Source organism: Acomys russatus, chromosome 1, assembly GCF_903995435.1.
Source record: "Acomys russatus chromosome 1, mAcoRus1.1, whole genome shotgun sequence".
In the NCBI taxonomy this organism is placed as follows: domain Eukaryota; kingdom Metazoa; phylum Chordata; class Mammalia; order Rodentia; family Muridae; genus Acomys; species Acomys russatus.
Window position 1 is genome coordinate 94877829 of NC_067137.1, and position 18720 is coordinate 94896548.

General features: G+C 40.0%; 1 protein-coding gene across 1 annotated transcript in view; it reads left to right on the forward strand.

The window, feature by feature from the left end:
- Positions 1–18720, forward strand: part of Ylpm1 (YLP motif containing 1) — a 72644-nt gene that overhangs the window by 41073 nt on the left and 12851 nt on the right. The window contains exons 7-17 of the mRNA XM_051149322.1: positions 3237–3636; positions 4475–4567; positions 4784–4973; positions 5625–5743; positions 6897–7051; positions 8866–8928; positions 9211–9330; positions 9927–10103; positions 10183–10266; positions 10526–10609; positions 17415–17495. Coding sequence (XP_051005279.1) covers positions 3237–3636; positions 4475–4567; positions 4784–4973; positions 5625–5743; positions 6897–7051; positions 8866–8928; positions 9211–9330; positions 9927–10103; positions 10183–10266; positions 10526–10609; positions 17415–17495 — 1566 coding nt within the window. The remainder of the gene's footprint in view (positions 1–3236; positions 3637–4474; positions 4568–4783; positions 4974–5624; positions 5744–6896; positions 7052–8865; positions 8929–9210; positions 9331–9926; positions 10104–10182; positions 10267–10525; positions 10610–17414; positions 17496–18720) is intronic.

Consider the following 18720-nt stretch of genomic DNA (forward strand, 5'->3'; position numbering starts at 1 on the left):
GAATGCAGTGCTGAGGACCAAGTCCAGTGTATTGCTCCCAGAGTGTCCTCATGTAGCTAAGTGATGTGCCACTGAGTTACTTTTTAAACTATTACTGTTTTTAGATTTGTTTAATGTGTGTGTGAATGTTTTGCCTGCATATTTGTATGTGTACCATGAGCTTGCCTGGTGCCCGTGAAGGTTAGAAGAGGGCTTTAGATTCCCTGATGGCTATGAGCCTCTGTAAGAGTAACAAGTGCTTGTAACCACTGAGCCAGCTCTCCAGTCCCACTGTGTAACAACTGTATTGAAATAATAGATTTTGGTCACATCAAAAAAAGTTCTCTTATGCTGTTGTATTTTGGGCAGTGCCTACCCTCTATTCCACTTTAGGCAGTACTAATTTGTATTTAGCCAAACAGACATTTTATTTAAAAGATTTATTTTATATATGTGAGGGTATATCTTTGTGTGTTGAAGTTTATGTTCATGCTCTGGGTGCCTTCAGAGCTCAGAATGTGGTGTCAGATGCTTGAAAGCGAGAGCTAGAGGGGGTTGTGAGCTGTGATAGACTAGACGCTAACGCCTAACTTCAGAGCCATCTCTCCAGGCCCAGATCCTACTTATTTTCCCTCCTCCCCTCCCTCCCTCCCTCCCTCTGTTCGTTCCTTCCTTCCTTCCTTCCTTCCTGTCTTCCTGTCTGGGCGGGGCAATCCATGCTGTAGCATGTGTGTGGAGGTTAGAGAACAATTCGTAGAGTTAAGTGTTCTCCAAATGATTTCTTTTTTGTTTGGCTTTTATGTTTTGAGACAGGGTTACTCTGTGTAGCCTTGGCTGTCCTCGACCTCACACAGTTCTGTCTGCCTCTGCTTCCTGTGTGCTGGGACCGAAGGCGTGTGCCAAGCAGGGGTTCACTTTGGAACTTGCTGCCTGGATTAGGCTGACCTCAAACTCACAGAAATCTGCTTGCCTCTGCTTGATATCATGCCTGGCCTTCCAAACTTTTTAAAACATCAACTTTACCATGTTGCTCTCTAGCTTATAACTGCTGAGGATGCAGCTCACTTGGTAGAGCATCTGCCTAGTATGCATGAAGCTGTGGGTTCAATCTCCAGTATCACATAGAATTAGGCATGGTAGCACATGCCTGTAATCCCAGTTCTTGGGAGGCAGAGATCACTGTGAGTTTGAGGCCAGCCTGGTCTACCAAGCAAGTCAAGGCTACACACAGAAACTCTGTCTCAAAAAAACAGAGGGGGGGGGGATCTTAGAGAGGCGGGGGGAGAGATCTCAGTAAATACAATCTACTTCTCAGTGACGTTTTATGTTTTCCATGTACTGGCCTGACTTGTGCTGTCCACTGCTTGTCCACTACTCTTTTGGGACACGGACCCACTTCACTGCTCTGTGAATGCTGTGCTCCTCCACTTGCAGGCACCTATGTGTACGTGTGTGTTGTTCTCTCACCCTGTCTCCATTTGGTTTTGGTTTTGGTTTTGGTTTGTTCTCATTTATCTTTTAGGAGTCAGCTCTCCCATTTTATCTTCCACGTCTAATTGGTCCCTCTCAGCATTTAGCATGCTGTCTGTTCATTTTACAGTGGTCCCCGTCAGTGTTCATCATGCTGTTCTTTGATTTGTTTATGTTTGTCATTATATTTCCTTTCTAAACTGAGCCCTTATAAAAATTGTCTTTGATCTTCATGTCTTGTAGCAAGGAGTAGACTCTCCAGATCAGTGGTTCTCAACCTGTGGGCCGCAGCTCCTTTGGGGGTTGCATATGAGATCTCCTGCACGTCAGAGATTTACATTACTATTGAGAAGAGTAGCAAAATTACACTGTGAAGTAGCAACGAAAATAATTTTATGGTTGGGGTCACCACAACATGAAGAACTGTATGAAAGAGTCACAGCGTTAGGAAGGCTGAGAGTCACCTCTCTGGATTATAGATCCACATATCTGTTTGTTCACATGGCAAATCACGCTTTCCCAGATTGCTACACATTATTTTAATGCACAGTGACTCATTGATCTGTTCTACTTAACGTTGGATATTTTCTTCTAATCTTCCACTTATTAATGCAACTTAAATGAATTTCTCTGTATCAGGTTTTATTTTGGATATCTTTAATTCCTAAAGTGGGAAACTTCAGTCAAAAACAAGACATTCTGTCTACTCAAATAATGTTGCTTTTTTTACTCTACCTCCAGATAGCTAGAAATAATTGGTCTTACATTTGTGAATAAATAAGTATTAACCTAACAAACAAATAAATAAATAATAAAGGGGTTTAAAACTTACTCTTAATACATTCAAACAACTCTCTTATATAGATGTATAACAGCAATACCATATCCATGCTGCTTTATATTTTTGATAAATATAATACCTGCCCCCCCCTTCTTTTTAAGGTGTTTCAAGACAGAGTTTCTCTGTGTAATAATAGTCCTGACTCACTTTGTAGACCAGGCTGCCCCCACAGCAATCTGCCTGCCTCTGCCTCCTTGAGTGCTACCACTCCTGGCCCTAAAATGTTTTTTTTTTTTTTTTTTTTTTTAAAGATTTATTTATTTTTAGTTTTATTAGTATGAGTGTTGTCTTGCATTTATGTAAGTGTATCCCGCATATGAGCCACCATGCCCAGCGCCTCACTGATTTTTAAACTAAATTAACTGAGCACCTGTCACTATAATCTAATTTTAAAACACCTTATTTTAGTAAAATATCTGTGCTAGTTTATAGTTCTTTCTTAACCCCAAGCAGCTGATAGTACATTTTCTGTCTCTGTAGTTTTGCCTTTCTGGGCATTTCATATAAATTGAATCTATGTAACCTCTGATCCTGTATTTCTGGCTTCTTTCACTTAGCATAACATTTTTGAGTTCATGTTATGGCATAAGTTGGTACTTCATTTCTTTTTATTGCTAGGTAATATTCATTATATGGATATACACCATGTACAGTCTATTCCTTTACCAGTCCCCAGGCATCTGGATTGTTGACTTATGCTTCTGTGGATATTTATGTGATTTTCTAGGTAGAGCTCCATGTAGCTTTACTGCCTGAGTGCTGGGATTATCAGTGGCGCAGCATTTGCTGGGGGTTTTGTTTTTCTTTGAGATAAGGTTATCATAGTCCAGATTGACTTCAAACTCTTATGTAGCTGAAGATGGCCTTGAAGCCAGATTTTAATTTTTACTGATCTGTGACAATGTGACAGCTAGCTTACTAAGCCAATTATCCTCTATTTCTCTAGCCTCCAGGATCCTATAGACCACCCCCTCCTATGAGTAAGCCGCCCGGGTCAATTGTAAGACCCTCTGCTCCACCAGCAAGATCATCTGTTCCTATGACTAGGCCTCCTGTGCCAGTACCACCACCACCTCCACCACCTCCTCCGGTTATAAAGCCAAAAACATCTGTGAAACAGGAACGCTGGGATGAAGATTCTTTCTATGGGCTCTGGGATACAAATGATAATCAAGGAATGAATTCAGAATTTAAGCGAGACACTGCAACAATTCCATCTGCTCCACCGGTATTACCCCCGCCTGTTCATTCTTCCATTCCTCCTCCTGGCCCAATGTCTATGGGTATGCCACCAATGGCCAAACCACCACCAGTACAGCATACAGTTGACTATGGCCATGGCCGAGGTGAGTAATGATGGTGAATTTATGGTTGGGGTTCTATAGGAATAGCAATGGCGGTGGTGGTGTTTTGGTTTTGTGAGATAGAATCTCTTAGGCAAGATTGGCTTCAAATTCACTATATAGCAGAGAATTTATGTCCTAGTTATAGTTACTATTGCTGCGATCAAACACTAAAAAGCAAAGTTTACCAAAAGCAAGTTGGAGAGGAAAGAGTTTATTTGGCTTACACTTCCATATTGTAGTCCATCACTGAAGGAAGTCAGGAATTCAAGCAGGGCTGGAGCCTGGAGGCAGGAGCTGAGGCAGAGGCCATGGAGAGGTGCTGCTTACTGACTTCCTCAGGGCTTGCTTTCATATAGAATCGAGGACAACCAGCCCAGGAATCCACCACCCACAATGGGCTGGGCCTTCTTCCCCAATAATTATCAGTTAAGAAAATTCCCTGAAGTTGGATCTTCTGGTGACATTTTCTCAATCGAGGTTCCCTTATTTCAGATGACTCTAGCTTTTGTGTCAAGTTGATACAAAACTAGCCAGGACGGTGACCTTAAATTCCTAACCTCCCAAGTTCTGGGATTACAGGTGTATACCACAGCACCTGGCAGGAATTGGTTTTCCAGAGAAGGGATTTTAAGTTTTTCAAGACACACTCTTGCTGCCCTGGAACTCATAATATAGTCCATACTCACCTCAAGCTCTGGGTCCCTTTGCCTTAGCTTCCTGAGTGCTGGGATGATAGGCACATACTGTACCAGGCCAGGCTTGTATAGGGATTACTAATTTGAAGTTTAGTTTTTTTAAAGAATCATGCTTATATTTCATCCCTGGTTTTCTTTGGCAGATATGCCTACTAATAAAGTTGAACAGATACCATATGGAGAAAGAATAACTCTTCGCCCAGACCCATTACCTGAAAGGTCAACCTTTGATACAGGTAGGGTTCCCAGAGAGAAGAATAATTTTAAGCTTAATTTTAGGGCCAAATTATTACAAGATTTTCCTTTTAGAATGATTAGTCTAGGCTTTTCTTTAATATCACTGACAATTCTTAAATTTAAGACATTGATTTATACTACTTCTCAAGTTAAAATCATATTTCTTTATTTAATTTCTGAAAATGCTTTTAGTTCTTACTGTATTGTTTTTATAGAGCATGCAGGCCAGCATGATCGCTATGATAGAGATAGAGACCGAGAACCTTATTTTGACCGTCAGAGTAATATAACAGATCATCGAGATTTTAAGAGGGACCGAGACACGCACAGAGAGAGAGACCGGGACCGTGTTCTTGACTATGAGCGGGATCGATTTGACAGAGAGCGCAGACCCCGAGATGACAGGTATGCTCTGAAAAATACCTTTGTGTACATTCAGCAAAAGTCAGTTTTTTGGTTTTTGGATGGGGGGGCAGAACTGTTGTTATTGTTGTTGGTTGGTGTTTTGATTTGTTTGTTTTGTGATAGGGTCTCTATTATATAGCACTGGCTTTCCTGGAACTTGCTATGATGATCAGGCTTGCTTCAAACTCACAGAGACCCACCTGCCTCTATCTCTTGAAGGCTGGGAGTAAAAGCATGTGCTACCATGCCCGGCCAAAAGTTAGTATGTTGAAAAGAGATTTAGTGAATAATGTACTCTTTTCATTATATGTATAATTTGGAAAAGGAAGAGTAGTTTCTAGGCAAGTACATGCTTGTGTCCTGTTAACTTGAATTCCGGAGACTTCAGTAGAAATGAAGAGAGCCAAAATGAAAGGAAGGAATATTATTGATAAAAATTTAGCCAGGACTTAATGTGTAGGCAAGCAGTTTATTTTTACAATTCTTGAGACTTTTAAGTAGATATAAGTGAAAGAGCAAATTTAAAATTTAACTGTAGAGTATGGGGTTACTGCCTAGTGAGACAATGGGAAGATAGTAATTGTTGCATTATAAAGTAAAGACCTTCCAAATACTTATATATTTCCCCAAAACTCTTGTTACACCTTGTAGGAATCAGTCATATCGAGACAAAAAAGATCATTCCTCATCCAGAAGAGGAGGATTTGATAGAACATCCTATGACCGGAAGTCTGATAGACCACCCTATGAAGGCCCAGCCATGTTTGGAGGTTGAGTAATACTTTAATAACAAAAACAATGTTGAAATGTAAACAAATGGAAGGTATTTTTAATTGTAGCTATGGATTTAAACTGTACTTGAGTTCTTATGAGATGGTAGCATTATTTTTTTTTTTAAAAACGTAATATAATTAATGAAATAAACTTTATTCCCTTTACTGTTAAAGAAAATTTGAAAAACAGAAACAAAGTCACTGATAATCCCACCACATACCGTTTTTGAAACTTATTTCTCTTGTTTTCTGTTTAAAAAGTTATTCTTATTTATTTGTATGGGTACTTTCCCTATAGCACAGGCATGCTTGGTGCCCAGGGAACCCCTTGAAGTGGAATTACAGACAGTTACAGTCCACCACATGGGTACTGGTAATTGAACCTTGGTCTTCTGAAAGTGCAGCCAGTGCTTTTAACTGCTGAATCATCACTCCAGCCTTATTTTCTCTTCATGTCCTTATTTATGAAGTTATAACCAGGAATAAAAGCCAGGAGTTGTCTTGAGTTTTGTTTGTTTGGTTTGGTTTTCCTGTGCCAGGCATCACATCCAGAGTCTCACACATGCTAGACGAGTGCTACAGTGCTGAGCTGTATTGCAGCTCTGAGTAAAGTGCTCTTCCTTGTCCTCCTTCCATTTAATAGCTGCATCATATTCGCTTTCCCATCATTCAGACCTACTGGCCCAATGGCATTTCGTGGACTTGATAAAGTATTAAGACCCTTACATTGAATTTACTTTTATCTCTTCGTTATCGTGAGTTGCACTTTTTCTAGAAGCTTCCACCTATTCATAGGAATAAGCTTTCCTAATTGATGACTCTTGCTCTTAAACCATAAAGCAAAAATTATCAGTCATGCTTCAATTTATTCAGTAAAATATCTCTTCCTTTATGTCCTGTTGCTGAATGGTTTCCTATACTTAATATGAGTAAAGATGAATTTAGTATTTTATAGAACATTTCCCCAAAAATGCCAGGCTTTTCATTTTCTTGATTGCAGTAGATCAATTTATGTTATTAGTTAAATTCAAAAGTGACCCTCAACTCATTAGACCTGATTAAACTATAATTAGGAGGAGAACAGAAAGTTACTCCCTTTCACAGTGATTACTGTATAAATAATAATGTTATTCAACTGCTGGAACTCTAGGAGAACGAAGAACTTACCCAGAGGAGCGAATGCCTCTGCCGGCGCCTTCCCTGGGCCACCAACCACCGCCAGCTCCACGTGTTGAGAAGAAGCCTGAGTCTAAGAATGTGGATGATATTCTAAAACCACCAGGACGTGAGAGCAGGCCTGAAAGAGTGAGTCCTATTTTATTTTTGGCTTGCTCATTTTAGGTATAGAAATACACGTTATTGTTATGTGCTTTTATATTTTTATGTGCTTTTGATATAAATACAAGTTATTTATCTTGTGCTTGATAACATTGCTGAACTTTTCATTTCCAAAGCTTTTTGGCAAATTATTAGAATTTCCTGTGTTTTAGATTATTTCATCTGTAAAATACTTTCACTTTTTCCGTTTTAAGTTGAATGCCTTGTATTTTTCTTGCCTAACAACTGTAGTACCTTCTTGAGTAGATGTCTTTAAAGTTGATATCTTAGGCCAGGCATGGTGACGCACACCTTTAATCCCAGCACTCAGGAGGCAGAGGCAGGCGGATCACTGTGAGTTCCAGGCCAGCCTGGTCTACAGAGTGAGTCCCTAAGGCTTGGGGCCAAATGCCTTTACCATCTGAGCCATCTTGATGCTCTGTTATTTGTTTTTTTCCCCCGGAGGACCAGCATTTGGTTTTATAGATATGGGGTGGGGAGTGTGTTTTTCCTTTTGCAGTTTAGCTCTAATTAAATACCTGAGACTGGGTTCTTTTTAAGGAAAAGATGTTTATTTTAGCCTGTGGTGTAGGAGATGCAAGAGTGCACCATCAAGATTTGCTTGGCTGTGGTGAGGGCTTTCTGGTACCTCAAAGCATGGTGGATGTATCATGGTAGGAACATGTGTAAGAAAGAAAAAAAAAAATCACCTGATGAAACATGAAGCCAGAGAAATTCAAGGGCCAGGCTTACCATTTATAACATCTCACTATCAGGGCAGTGGTCCAGGGTCCCTCAAAAAGTATCCGCATGACCTAATTAACTTCCCACCCAATAAAAGCTCCATTATTTCCACTCTGCCAGGCTGGAGACCACATTTCCAACATCTGTACTGTTGAGGAAAACACTATCTCTAAACCATAAAGTGTTAACTGACTTTTCTCTACTTGATTAGTATCTGTTCTAATTTTTGTTATTTTCCTTCTGTTTTGTTAGTTTTAGCTTCTTCTTTCCTAATGTTTAAGGTAGAAAAATAGGCTTTCAATGTTAGATCATTTTTCTTAATTCTTTAAAAAGATTTATTTGATTTTGTGTGATGTTTTGTCTGATGTATGTACAACACATGTGCTCTGGTGCCCACAGAGGTCAGGAGATGTTGGGTCTCCTGGGACTAGAGTTACAGCCAGCCAGCTTTGAGCCACCATGTGGTTGCTGATAGCTGAACCCAGTGCCCTTAACTGCTGAGCCATTTCTCAAGTCTACAGAAACATGTGTTTTAAAGAAAGCTTTTAAAGGGTGGTGGTGGTAGTGTAATTCTGGCTGAGTGTGCTAGCAAGTGTGAAATCCCAGCTGAGCCATCTCTGCAGCCCCTAAATCTTTTAGTTCTCAATATAGACATCTACACCTAAAATTTCCCTTCAAAGACTTGTTTAGTTTTATCCCATGAGCTGTGGTATAGTGTGTGTTTATTTTCATTCATGTCAGAGTATTTTCTGATCTTTGGTATGATTACTTTGAGCCCTTGGTTTTTTAGTAGTTTGTTCCACATATTTCTGTGTTTCCTTTGTTATGTTTTGTTTTGCTTTATCTGTGTTGAGACAGAGTCCTCAGGTATCGCAGGCTAGTCTCTAGTCCTTGTGCATTCGAGAGTGACCTTGTTCTTCTGACCTTCTTCCTCTACTGCCTGAGTACTGGGATTACAGGCATGTGCCATGTGCTGGATAGGCAAGCAGTATGCCAATTCAGCTACGTCTGCAACCCCTCAGAAAACAAATCTCCCCCCCCCCCCCATTGTGTTTCAGATTGTTGTTATAATGAGAGGATTGCCTGGCAGTGGAAAAACACATGTTGCAAAACTTATTCGGGTGAGTATGAGAAAGTTATAAAAAAAAAAAGGAAAAGGAAAAAATGAGCTGCTTGTGTTAGTGGGCAGTATTTTATTCATACAGGTATCTCCCATTTGATCAGTTATAGAGGCCCATAGATCCTTAGTAGATGTTTCCCTTTTTCCATTTAGACAAATAATTTTGCCTCTGGTTGAATTGAAACTCCACAAATTCTTATTTTATTTAGTTACAAGTGGGAACTTCAGTGTTTGTCAATTTGGTTTGTAATATTTTTTAAACCTTCTTGACTTACATTCTTAGGATAAGGAAGTAGAATTTGGAGGACCTGCACCCCGGGTTTTAAGTCTCGATGATTATTTCATCACTGAAGTAGAAAAAGAAGAAAAAGATCCAGATTCTGGAAAGAAAATAAAAAAGAAGGTATGATGTAATCCTCCTAGACCTACTGGGTGGGACTTTAAGGAAAATGTATTTAGGGAGAGATGGTGGTAGGCTGTTTTTTGAGACAGGGTTGATTTGTTGTTCGGTTGTTTGTTTGGGATTTTGTTGCTTTCTTTTGTTTTTGTTTTTGAGGTCTTACTATGTAGCTCTTACTGACCTGGAACTTGCCAGGTACAACAAGTTGGCCTTGAATTTACAGGCTCTGCCTGCCTCACCTGCTGGGATTCAAGGTGTACACCTCCACCCCTGGCTTGCAGTGTTTGTCATCTCTGTTGTCCCTGTCCAACTGTAGCCCCCACCACCTCCACCACACCCTGAGACTCACATCATCCACCTGCCTCTACCTCCCTGAGTGCTGGGATTAAAGGCGGGCGCCACCGAGCCCAGGTGCATTGGATTTTTGGTTTTTTCTTTGTTTTTGTTTTTTAAAGATAACTATGTATTTCCTTTTTTTCTGGACACAAACGTTGATGTTTAGGTGTAAAAGAAAGAGTGCAGAATCCTCCTGTTTCAGTTAACCAAACTGAGACTTTATTTCTCACTTCTGCTTATACCTTTTCTCTGTGGGGTTTCAGGTAATGGAATATGAATATGAAGCCGAGATGGAGGAGACTTACCGTACCAGCATGTTCAAAACTTTCAAAAAGACTTTGGATGATGGCTTTTTCCCCTTCATCATTCTGGATGCTATCAATGATAGGGTTAGACATTTTGACCAGTTTTGGAGTGCAGCAAAAACCAAGGGTTTTGAGGTATAGTCTTAAAGAACTTTAAAGCATTTTAGTGTAAGTTTTCTATTTCTTGGGCTACTCATTACTTGTTTTCATTTAGGTGTATTTGGCTGAAATGAGTGTCGATAACCAGACTTGTGGCAAGAGAAATATTCATGGAAGAAAGCTTAAAGAAATAAATAAGGTGATTTTTAAGAAACATAGGTTGCTAAAGTACTCCAAACATCATTCTTTCAACATCAGCATTGCTGTCTTAAGCTCTGACCTACCCCGTTTTCTTTCTGGAGTCTTTTATACCCACTTTAGTTATTGTTTTCTGAACTTAAGTGGAAAGTGTTACCCAGCTAGTCTGTTAAAGGTAAAGCATTGATTGTGTTTATCTTGACGGCTTACTTGGTCTTTATTGAAGTAGTCTGAGATAACTGTTCTGGATATCTCAATAGATGGCTGATCATTGGGAAACTGCACCTCGTCACATGATGCGTCTAGACATTCGGTCCTTACTACAAGATGCTGCAATTGAAGAAGTAAGTGTGTATATTTGCCTCAAATACAGTTCAAATTAAGCAGCATGTTCTTCATCTTCTTTACCTGGAAAGTTTTTGAAACTTCCAAAAAAGTGACATGAGCACTGTAAGAACACATATATACCTTTTAATGATCTTAACCAATCTAATTGTTAATATTTTGCCACATTTTTCTTTATACTCAGTAACATTATTTTATACTACTATTGTAGAATCATCTCAAAGTGAGTTGAAAAACCTAGTAACCCATCACTCCTATAGCTGCTATCTATGAAGAACAGGAACATTCTCCAATAAAAGCAGTTAATTATAAAATTTAAGAAAGTTAGCATGGCCAGGCTGATAGCCCATACCTTTAATCCCAGAAGGAAGAGACTGGTAGATCTCTATACGTTCCAGGATAGCCAGGACTACATAGATCCTATCTCAAAAAACTAAAGGGGGAAAAAAAGTCAACATTGCTACGCTACTATTCTAAGTAAAATAAATTTCATTTTTTATTTTGGAGACCCACTATCTGCTTCCTTAATTCAGTCTCTGAATTTCCTTGAGTGTACAGCGATCCCCACCAGAGGAAACCTCCATCTGCCCCTCCTGATCTTTCATCTCGGTTGAGAGGCCTGGTAGTCTGTTTCTCCCTTCTCTCTTACTTTCAGTTTGCGCCAACATGAGGGATCAGGGGCAATTGATATCCTCTGGGTTTGTGGAAGGCTTCCAGCCATCTGTCTGAACCTCTGCCCTGTTTGGGCGTCAACCTTAATGTTCTGTCTTTTCCCCCTCCTTTTTAAAAGAAAAAAAGCCCAGTTATACAGTGACCATTAGAAATTACAAATACCATTAGGGTCGTTGCAGGTTTCTTTGAAATTTGCAGAAAGGCTCGCTTGCGCCTCTGGGACTTTGGGGAATTCCCACCGAAGATGAAAGGCTTTATGGGAAAGTTCCTTTATGACCTCAGCATTTCTAAACTTTTTCTATTGTGGGAAACTAGGATTCGCAAAACAGTTGCTATCTCAGTCTTTGGCCCCGCCCGTTACGCCCCTGCTAATACTACCCAGCAGCTCTGTAACCTCCAGGACTCCACTAAGGGCCTGGACGTCCAGGCATTCCCGGTTAATGTCCACCACACACAGGCTGGATCACCTCCAAAGTTGAATCGCCACTTTAAAAAGGGAATTTTCTCCACGGGAGCCCAACAAGCAGCCAAGCCAACAGGATGTTAGGATCAGGTGCGCTTCTGCGTGCTTCAAGTCCGGGACAGAATCACCTCCGCCAATTTGTGCCAGCCGCTGGATTCCTCAACACTCCTGGAGGGGAGGGTGTGAAGCATGTGGAGGGGTCGGGAGAAATGGTTAACAAAAAAAATCTGCTGGGACCACCAGCACAGCTTGACATGCGTCGCCAGGTTAAATCCCTCCAAGTTGACTGGGCAGGACTCACCAGTTTATTTTTGTTTGGGTGTTTTTTATTTTAATCTAAAAGCAGAAATAACTCAATATTAAAGGTTCCTTTGTGGGAAATGTGTCATGCCTCCCTTCCCTTTCCCCCACCCCCAATAGCGGGAATGACTATTATCATGGTCCCTTAATGGGAAAAAAAAATTTGGTCGAGCTAAACTTCAGTACAAAACCAAACACAATGGCAAAAACATTAAGCCAATGTTGTTTCAATTTCCAAAGGTGGTATTCATTATATGGATGATACCTTACTGGCTGATTCAGATGTACTTACCTTAAAAAAAAATGTTTGATGAAATAAAAAGGAAGTTTTCCTTGTTGGGGATTGCAGGTTGCTCCTAAAGAAATACAGGAATTGGGGCCTGGAAAGATGGCTGCTCTTCCAGAGGTCCTGAGTTCAATTTCCAGCACCCACATGTTGGCTCCCACCCATCTATAATGAGATCTGGTGCCCTCTTCTGGCATGCAAGTGTACATGCAGGCAAACACTATACTTAATAAATAAATACATCTTTAGAAGAAAGAAAGAAAAGAAAAGAAAGAAAAAAACCCGGGAGGGAAATCTGCTAGTTATCTGTGATATAGAATAGTCCTACGAGGAATCCAACCATGGAAGGTACAGATCAAAAAAGATCATTTACAGACTCTTGGTTACTTTCAGAAATTGCTAGGAGATAGTAACTGGCCAAGACCCACAGTTGGATTAACTGCTCAAGAGCTAAGCAATTTTTTTCCAAACCTTACAAGGTGATTCATACTTAAATAGTTCAAGAAAATTATCAGCTGAGGCTGAAAGAGAATTGACTCTGATGGAAAAGAAATTACATGATACACATATGAGTCACTTGAATCCAAAGCTTTATTATATTTTAGTTATTTTGCCTTCTATTCTTTCTCCCACAGGAATTCTTTTGCAGAGAAAAGATGTCTTAGAATGGATGCTGTTAACACATAATAGTAAAAAAAAAAAAAACCTATATAAGAAAGGTTTCTAAACTCTAAATTGATTATAAAAGAAAGAACAGGACTTTGTCACTTAACAAAAATGTACCCATTAGAGTGCCTTATGCTAATGCTGGGATTATTACCTCATTATGTGCAGCTGATAAAGAGTGGCAAAGAGGTTGCAATAAATTTTTGGAAGAAATTAGCAATAAATACCCCAAAAGCAAACAACTTAAATTTATAGAAAGGACTAATTGGATTATTCCTCCTATAGTTAGAGGAACACCAATTTCTAAAGCTCCTACCTTTTATAAAGATGCCAATAAATCAGGAATGACAGATTATAAATCAGGAAATATAAGTAAAGTAATTCAAAGTCTGTATGCTTCAGTTTGAAAATAAGAGCTATATGCTAGTCTCATGGTTCTATTAGATTTTCCGTAATCTCTTTTTATAATTACTGACTGTCAATATGCAGAAAGAATTGTTTTGCATATAAAAACTGCTAAATTAATTCCAGACGATTCAAAATTAACTTTGTTATTTATAATCAAGCTCCATTACCTACTGGAAGTAACCCTAAAGGTACCCAAAGAAATGAAATTTGGCAGATCGATGTGTTTCGTTTTGCAGACTTTGGACAGTCTTAGAAGTCAAGCAATTGTGAAAAGATCTGACACACTTTAAAGGAAATGCTCATAAAACAAAAGGGGATATAAGGTCTCACAGATAGATTAAATAATGCTTTATTGACATTGTTTTTTAAATGTCAAAGAAACAGGTAGCACAGCTGCTAAAAAACACTGGATTTTAGAAGAGACTGCTGAATTAAATCCTATATACTTTAAAGATGTGATAACCTCAGAATGGAGGTCAGGAAATGTGTTGCATTGGGGAAGAGGTTTTGCTCTTGTTTCAACAGGAAGCAAAAAGCTGTGGACTCCTTCAAAGTTAATTAAGATTAGGTTTGACCAGGAAAGACCTCCTAAAAATCTTGACTGCGGACATGAAAAAAAGAGACCCAAAACCCAACAAAACAGGTGACATAATTGCTGATTACAACTCTGGAGACTGGCTGAGACATGAATGTCTTCGCAGAAGCCAATGAATCTTTTGGGCTATTTATTACATGCTATCCTCATATATCATGGAACCATCATGTCATGTGGATGGAGATTTATATTACAGTTTGCTTATATAATCCAAACTGGTTGACAGTTGCCTCTAACCTGTTCAAACATAGCATAGAGAACCATCTTTAGCTGATTTGTGCACACTGCACATTCCATACATGTGTTAATACAAAAATGTCCCTACAATGTTACCTTTAAAAGTTTGTGTGTTTTCAGACCAAAAGAACCAACGGAGGCCTATCTGGGTCCCTGCCAGAAATGTCCGATATCACCCCACCAACCAAGAAGATGGCCTGCATCTCGCTGCCGGGTCAGGGAAAGAGGAGACGGAGGAAACGCCACCCCAACCCCCGGTGGTGGCGGCAACGGAAAAAACAAGGGGGGACTTGTGTTGTGCCAGGGGAAGAAAGTTGCTTTTAATTGCTTGGTTCCTTCCCTTCCTTTGCCCCATCCTAGCTATTGGGACCCGCCTTGTCCTAGTCCCTGCCTTATTCAATTCCTACATCAACAGATAACCAGGATTGCTACTAATCAGGTCCTGGTCCAATACCAGACCCTCCTACAAATGGAGACTGACAACTATGATGATATAAAACAAAAGGTGGGAAATGTGGGGCCAGGGAGCTGAGGGACCAGGAGAAGGCAGTCCGGAGCAAGAGTGGGGTTGAGGCGTGTCCAAACCCCGGAAATCTCATCCTGAGATCGGCAGGAGTAGGACCACTCTCCCCCGCTGCCCCGGGCCTGCATGTCCCAGCACATGTCCTGGCCCCCGCCTTTGCTCTACCAGAGGAGGTCATATGGCCAGAAGACAGGTTTAACTTCCTCTCCTTATAAGGTCATGTCCAGCAAGCACCTGGAATTCCTCCTTGTGTAAAAGAGGCATGCCTAGCACTCTGTCCTCAACCAATGATGTACACCCACCTCAGTAGCCCTTACTTACTCCCCAGAGGTTTAAAAGGCCTTTGTTCACCCCGATTAAATGAGCTGCCTCACTGAAGCCTGTCTCCCGAGAGTCTGTTCTCGTTGCACTCATTGCCTCCCGAGGTCTCTATCCCATTGCCATTCCCACCTTGCTCCACCTGGTCATAGGGCTGGTTACACCCCATGATGACCTGGGGAGCAAAGCCAGGAACGGCACTTGGGCTAGCTTCAAAATAGCCTGTATTCATCTCTTGTCCTCATGATGTACTCTATAACACCTCTTTTTCATGGTGGTGGTGGTGGTGGTAGCGGAAGCATTGTGTGCCCTGGCTGACCTGGAATTCCATTTGTAGATTAGGCTGGCCTTGAATTCACAGAAAAGGCATGCACCACCATGCCTAGCTTTTGTAGCACTTATATAATTGGAAAAATGGCTCATTCCATAAAGGGCTTGCCATAAAAGTGTGTGACCTAAGTTTTGATTCCCAACCTCATAAAAACTGGGCACACTGGCTATTGCCTATAATCTCAGCACCTTGGAGGGGAGGATAAGAGATCCCTGGGGCTCACTGGCTAACTAGTCTAACCAAATTGGTGAGCTCCAGGTTCAGTGAGAAACCTTGTCTCAGAAAGTAAGGCAGCATATACCTTTAATTCCACTAGTATAGGTTTAAATTAAATAGCAGAAGGATCTGCAATGGCTGAGTGGGTAATAGCATCATAGAGGGGAATTACCTCCTGCAAATTGCTCTCAGACCTCCTGCTCTACAGCAGGACAATGGGCACATGTACACACACACACACACACACACACACACGAGTGAATGACTGAATGAACAAATAGATGTGTAAAAACAAGCAAAACCATGGCAGGGATGCTACATGAATTATGTGTTCTCAGTTCATCACATTTGGTTCCCATCATTTGAGATGTCAGTTTACCTCACTGTGATTTAGGCATTGATCTAATAAACCTTGGTACCAGGGTCAGATGTATTGTTTTTGAAACTTTTTCAATTTGTAATAAGTGATCTGTAAGTATCATCAATTTCTTGTTCCCCACAAAGTTTCTCTTTTTGGCAACTCTTGCATGGTAGTTATTACTTTGGTGGAAGAAAATATCATAAAAGAAAAGTGAATTTCTATTTCAGTTCTTTGTGTACTTCTGTTTTGTTTGACTTCGTTCTTTGAATGGTGCTGTCTTTACTGAATGTGATTCTGTGGCTCAGACACAGACACTTCTGTTGTTCAAATTTTATAGCCACACGTGAGCATTCATGCCACCTTCCTGAAAATACATCTTTTCTCCTTTACTTTCCTGAACCCACATTCTGCTCTCTTTACCTCCAGAGCTGCTCAGTATAGTATGCTTTTCTGACTTGTGCTTTCCAGACCTTAAAAAGTCACTTAGGGTGCTATCCTTAGCTCAGTTTTTACTTTGTACGTGTAAAACAAGCTATTTCTGATAGCATAGATTTGCCAGTTTTATGCCCATCTGGTTTCCCAGAGTGCCTCTTATGTAGGTTATAAAGACTGGCTTATATTAGATCGCTACCTTAAAAGTAACGATTTTGATGAGGCCTGATGGTGCCATCTTTAATCCCAGTGCTTAGGAGGGAGAGACAGGCAGATTTCTGTGAGTTTGAAGATTAGCCTGGTCTACACAGCCAGAGCCTGTTGGGGAAAAAGAAATAACAGTTTTAAGTGGAGTGCTTTAAAATTCTTGGTACGCTTATTTTCTGAAGTCTCCCTGAAACATGCCATGTTAGTATATATAGCCATAATGTAATTAATTAATCTGCACTTGCTGCTCTTCTGCATTCTCTGTTCTTTAGTAGGAACCACCATGTTGGAAACAGTAATCTGCTCCCACCACTGCGTTAGTTATGTTATCCTTTTACCGTCTCAATATTTGTCACACCCCTGTGCTCCCATTTGCATTGAAGTCATTGTGGGCCAGCCTCTACCAGACCGCTGTTTGCTCTGTCTTGTCTATATTTGTTGTTGAAGTCCCCTTCCCTCCTTTTCTCTCATTTTGAAATTTGATTAGAGAAATATTTTGTTGGAAGTTTTTCTTTAAAAGACTGTAATCTCGAGTATTAAAAATTCATCTGCTTGAAGTAAAAGAGTGTATCTACATTACAGGGGTAAAGATGAAAACTCCAGGCAGCCTTGCAGAAACGCCTTTCTGTGGTCTTTTCCTCCCATTTCAAGGTTCAGGCTGTTAGAACCTCCTCGTGTGTGGCCGAGGAGAGCTTGGCTGTCTTGTGCTCATGCCAGATCTTAGTGAGTCGACATTTTGTTAAATGCTAATGCAATTCTTTTTTAAAAATGACTATTGGCATATTGTAGGTAGAAATGGAAGATTTTGATGCAAATATTGAAGACCAGAAGGAAGAAAAGAAAGATGCAGAAGAAGAGGAAAGCGAACTGGTAGGAGACAGACCAACCACTTTGAGCAAAGTGTCTCTTTGTTATTCTTAAGGATTATTTATATTCAGATCTGTAGTTAGATTGCTAGTGTTCATTGACACTTTTACAGTAAAAGTTTCCGTAATCATCTTCATGGAGACTATGGATTCTTTTTATTTTTCCCTAATCAAAAAAAAAAAAAGTCTCATGTTGTTTAAAAAAAAAAAATTTGAAGAGTACTAAGAAACTCACCTTTGCACTCATCTAGCTGTGGGTGGTTGTAGGGAGTTTACTTTTCAAGAAAGGACATTTTTCCATTCCAGCAGGTATGTTGTATGCCTAACCAACGTGTGCATACTTGTCTCTTCTTTGCTGTAAGATCTCAAAAAATTGTGTTCTGTTATCTGAGGCAGAAGGACTTACTGAATGAAGAACAAAGGGTGGCCACTGGCTGCTCGGCTTGCTCTTGTTATATCTTGTTAGTGATGACAAAAATGACTGTCTAGGTAGTGGACTTTTACCCAGGCTGATGAGAAACTTAATGCTGTGAGTTTAAAGTTCTGTGTACCTCCTGTGTTCTGATTACACCTCTGTGGAGTTGTTTGCCTTACCCTGTCACTCAAGAAGTGAAACCTATAAATCTACTGACATTTCAGTGTTGGCTAACGAGGCACAGAAATTAACACTGCCTTTGAATAGTATTGCTTTTAAATCCACAGTATTGGCTTATTTGATATTTCAGCTCTTGCTAAAGTTGCTTCTCATACTTCTCTTAATGAAAATGTACAAACCGAGATCCCTGTTTCCTATTCCCTAAAACATAGTCTACAAGGAGTGGTGTCTCCAAACCCATGTGTGACATAGAGTCTTGATATAAACTGTGTTTTATATAGCATTGGTGTCGACCTCTACATTCCTAGATTTTTTTTTTTAATGTGGATTAAAAATAAGCTTTAAAGTTAATGATATTTGAGTCTCAGTATGTTTTTTAATAGTCTTACTTTTCTTAACCAGGTTGCATTTTGACATACATGAAATTTACTTAAAGCCCGCACTGTTAACAGTTAATAACGTCACTAGCTACTTGTAGCCTATACAGTAGAAAGTGACTGTGAGAAATCCACAGTGTTTTGACAGCTCCATCTTTTGTGGCAATATTGCTTTAGGATATGCTTTATCTCACTTGATTAAATGTAGTCAACTGGAGCATTTAATTAAATGTACACTTTGTAAAGGGAAACCTGTT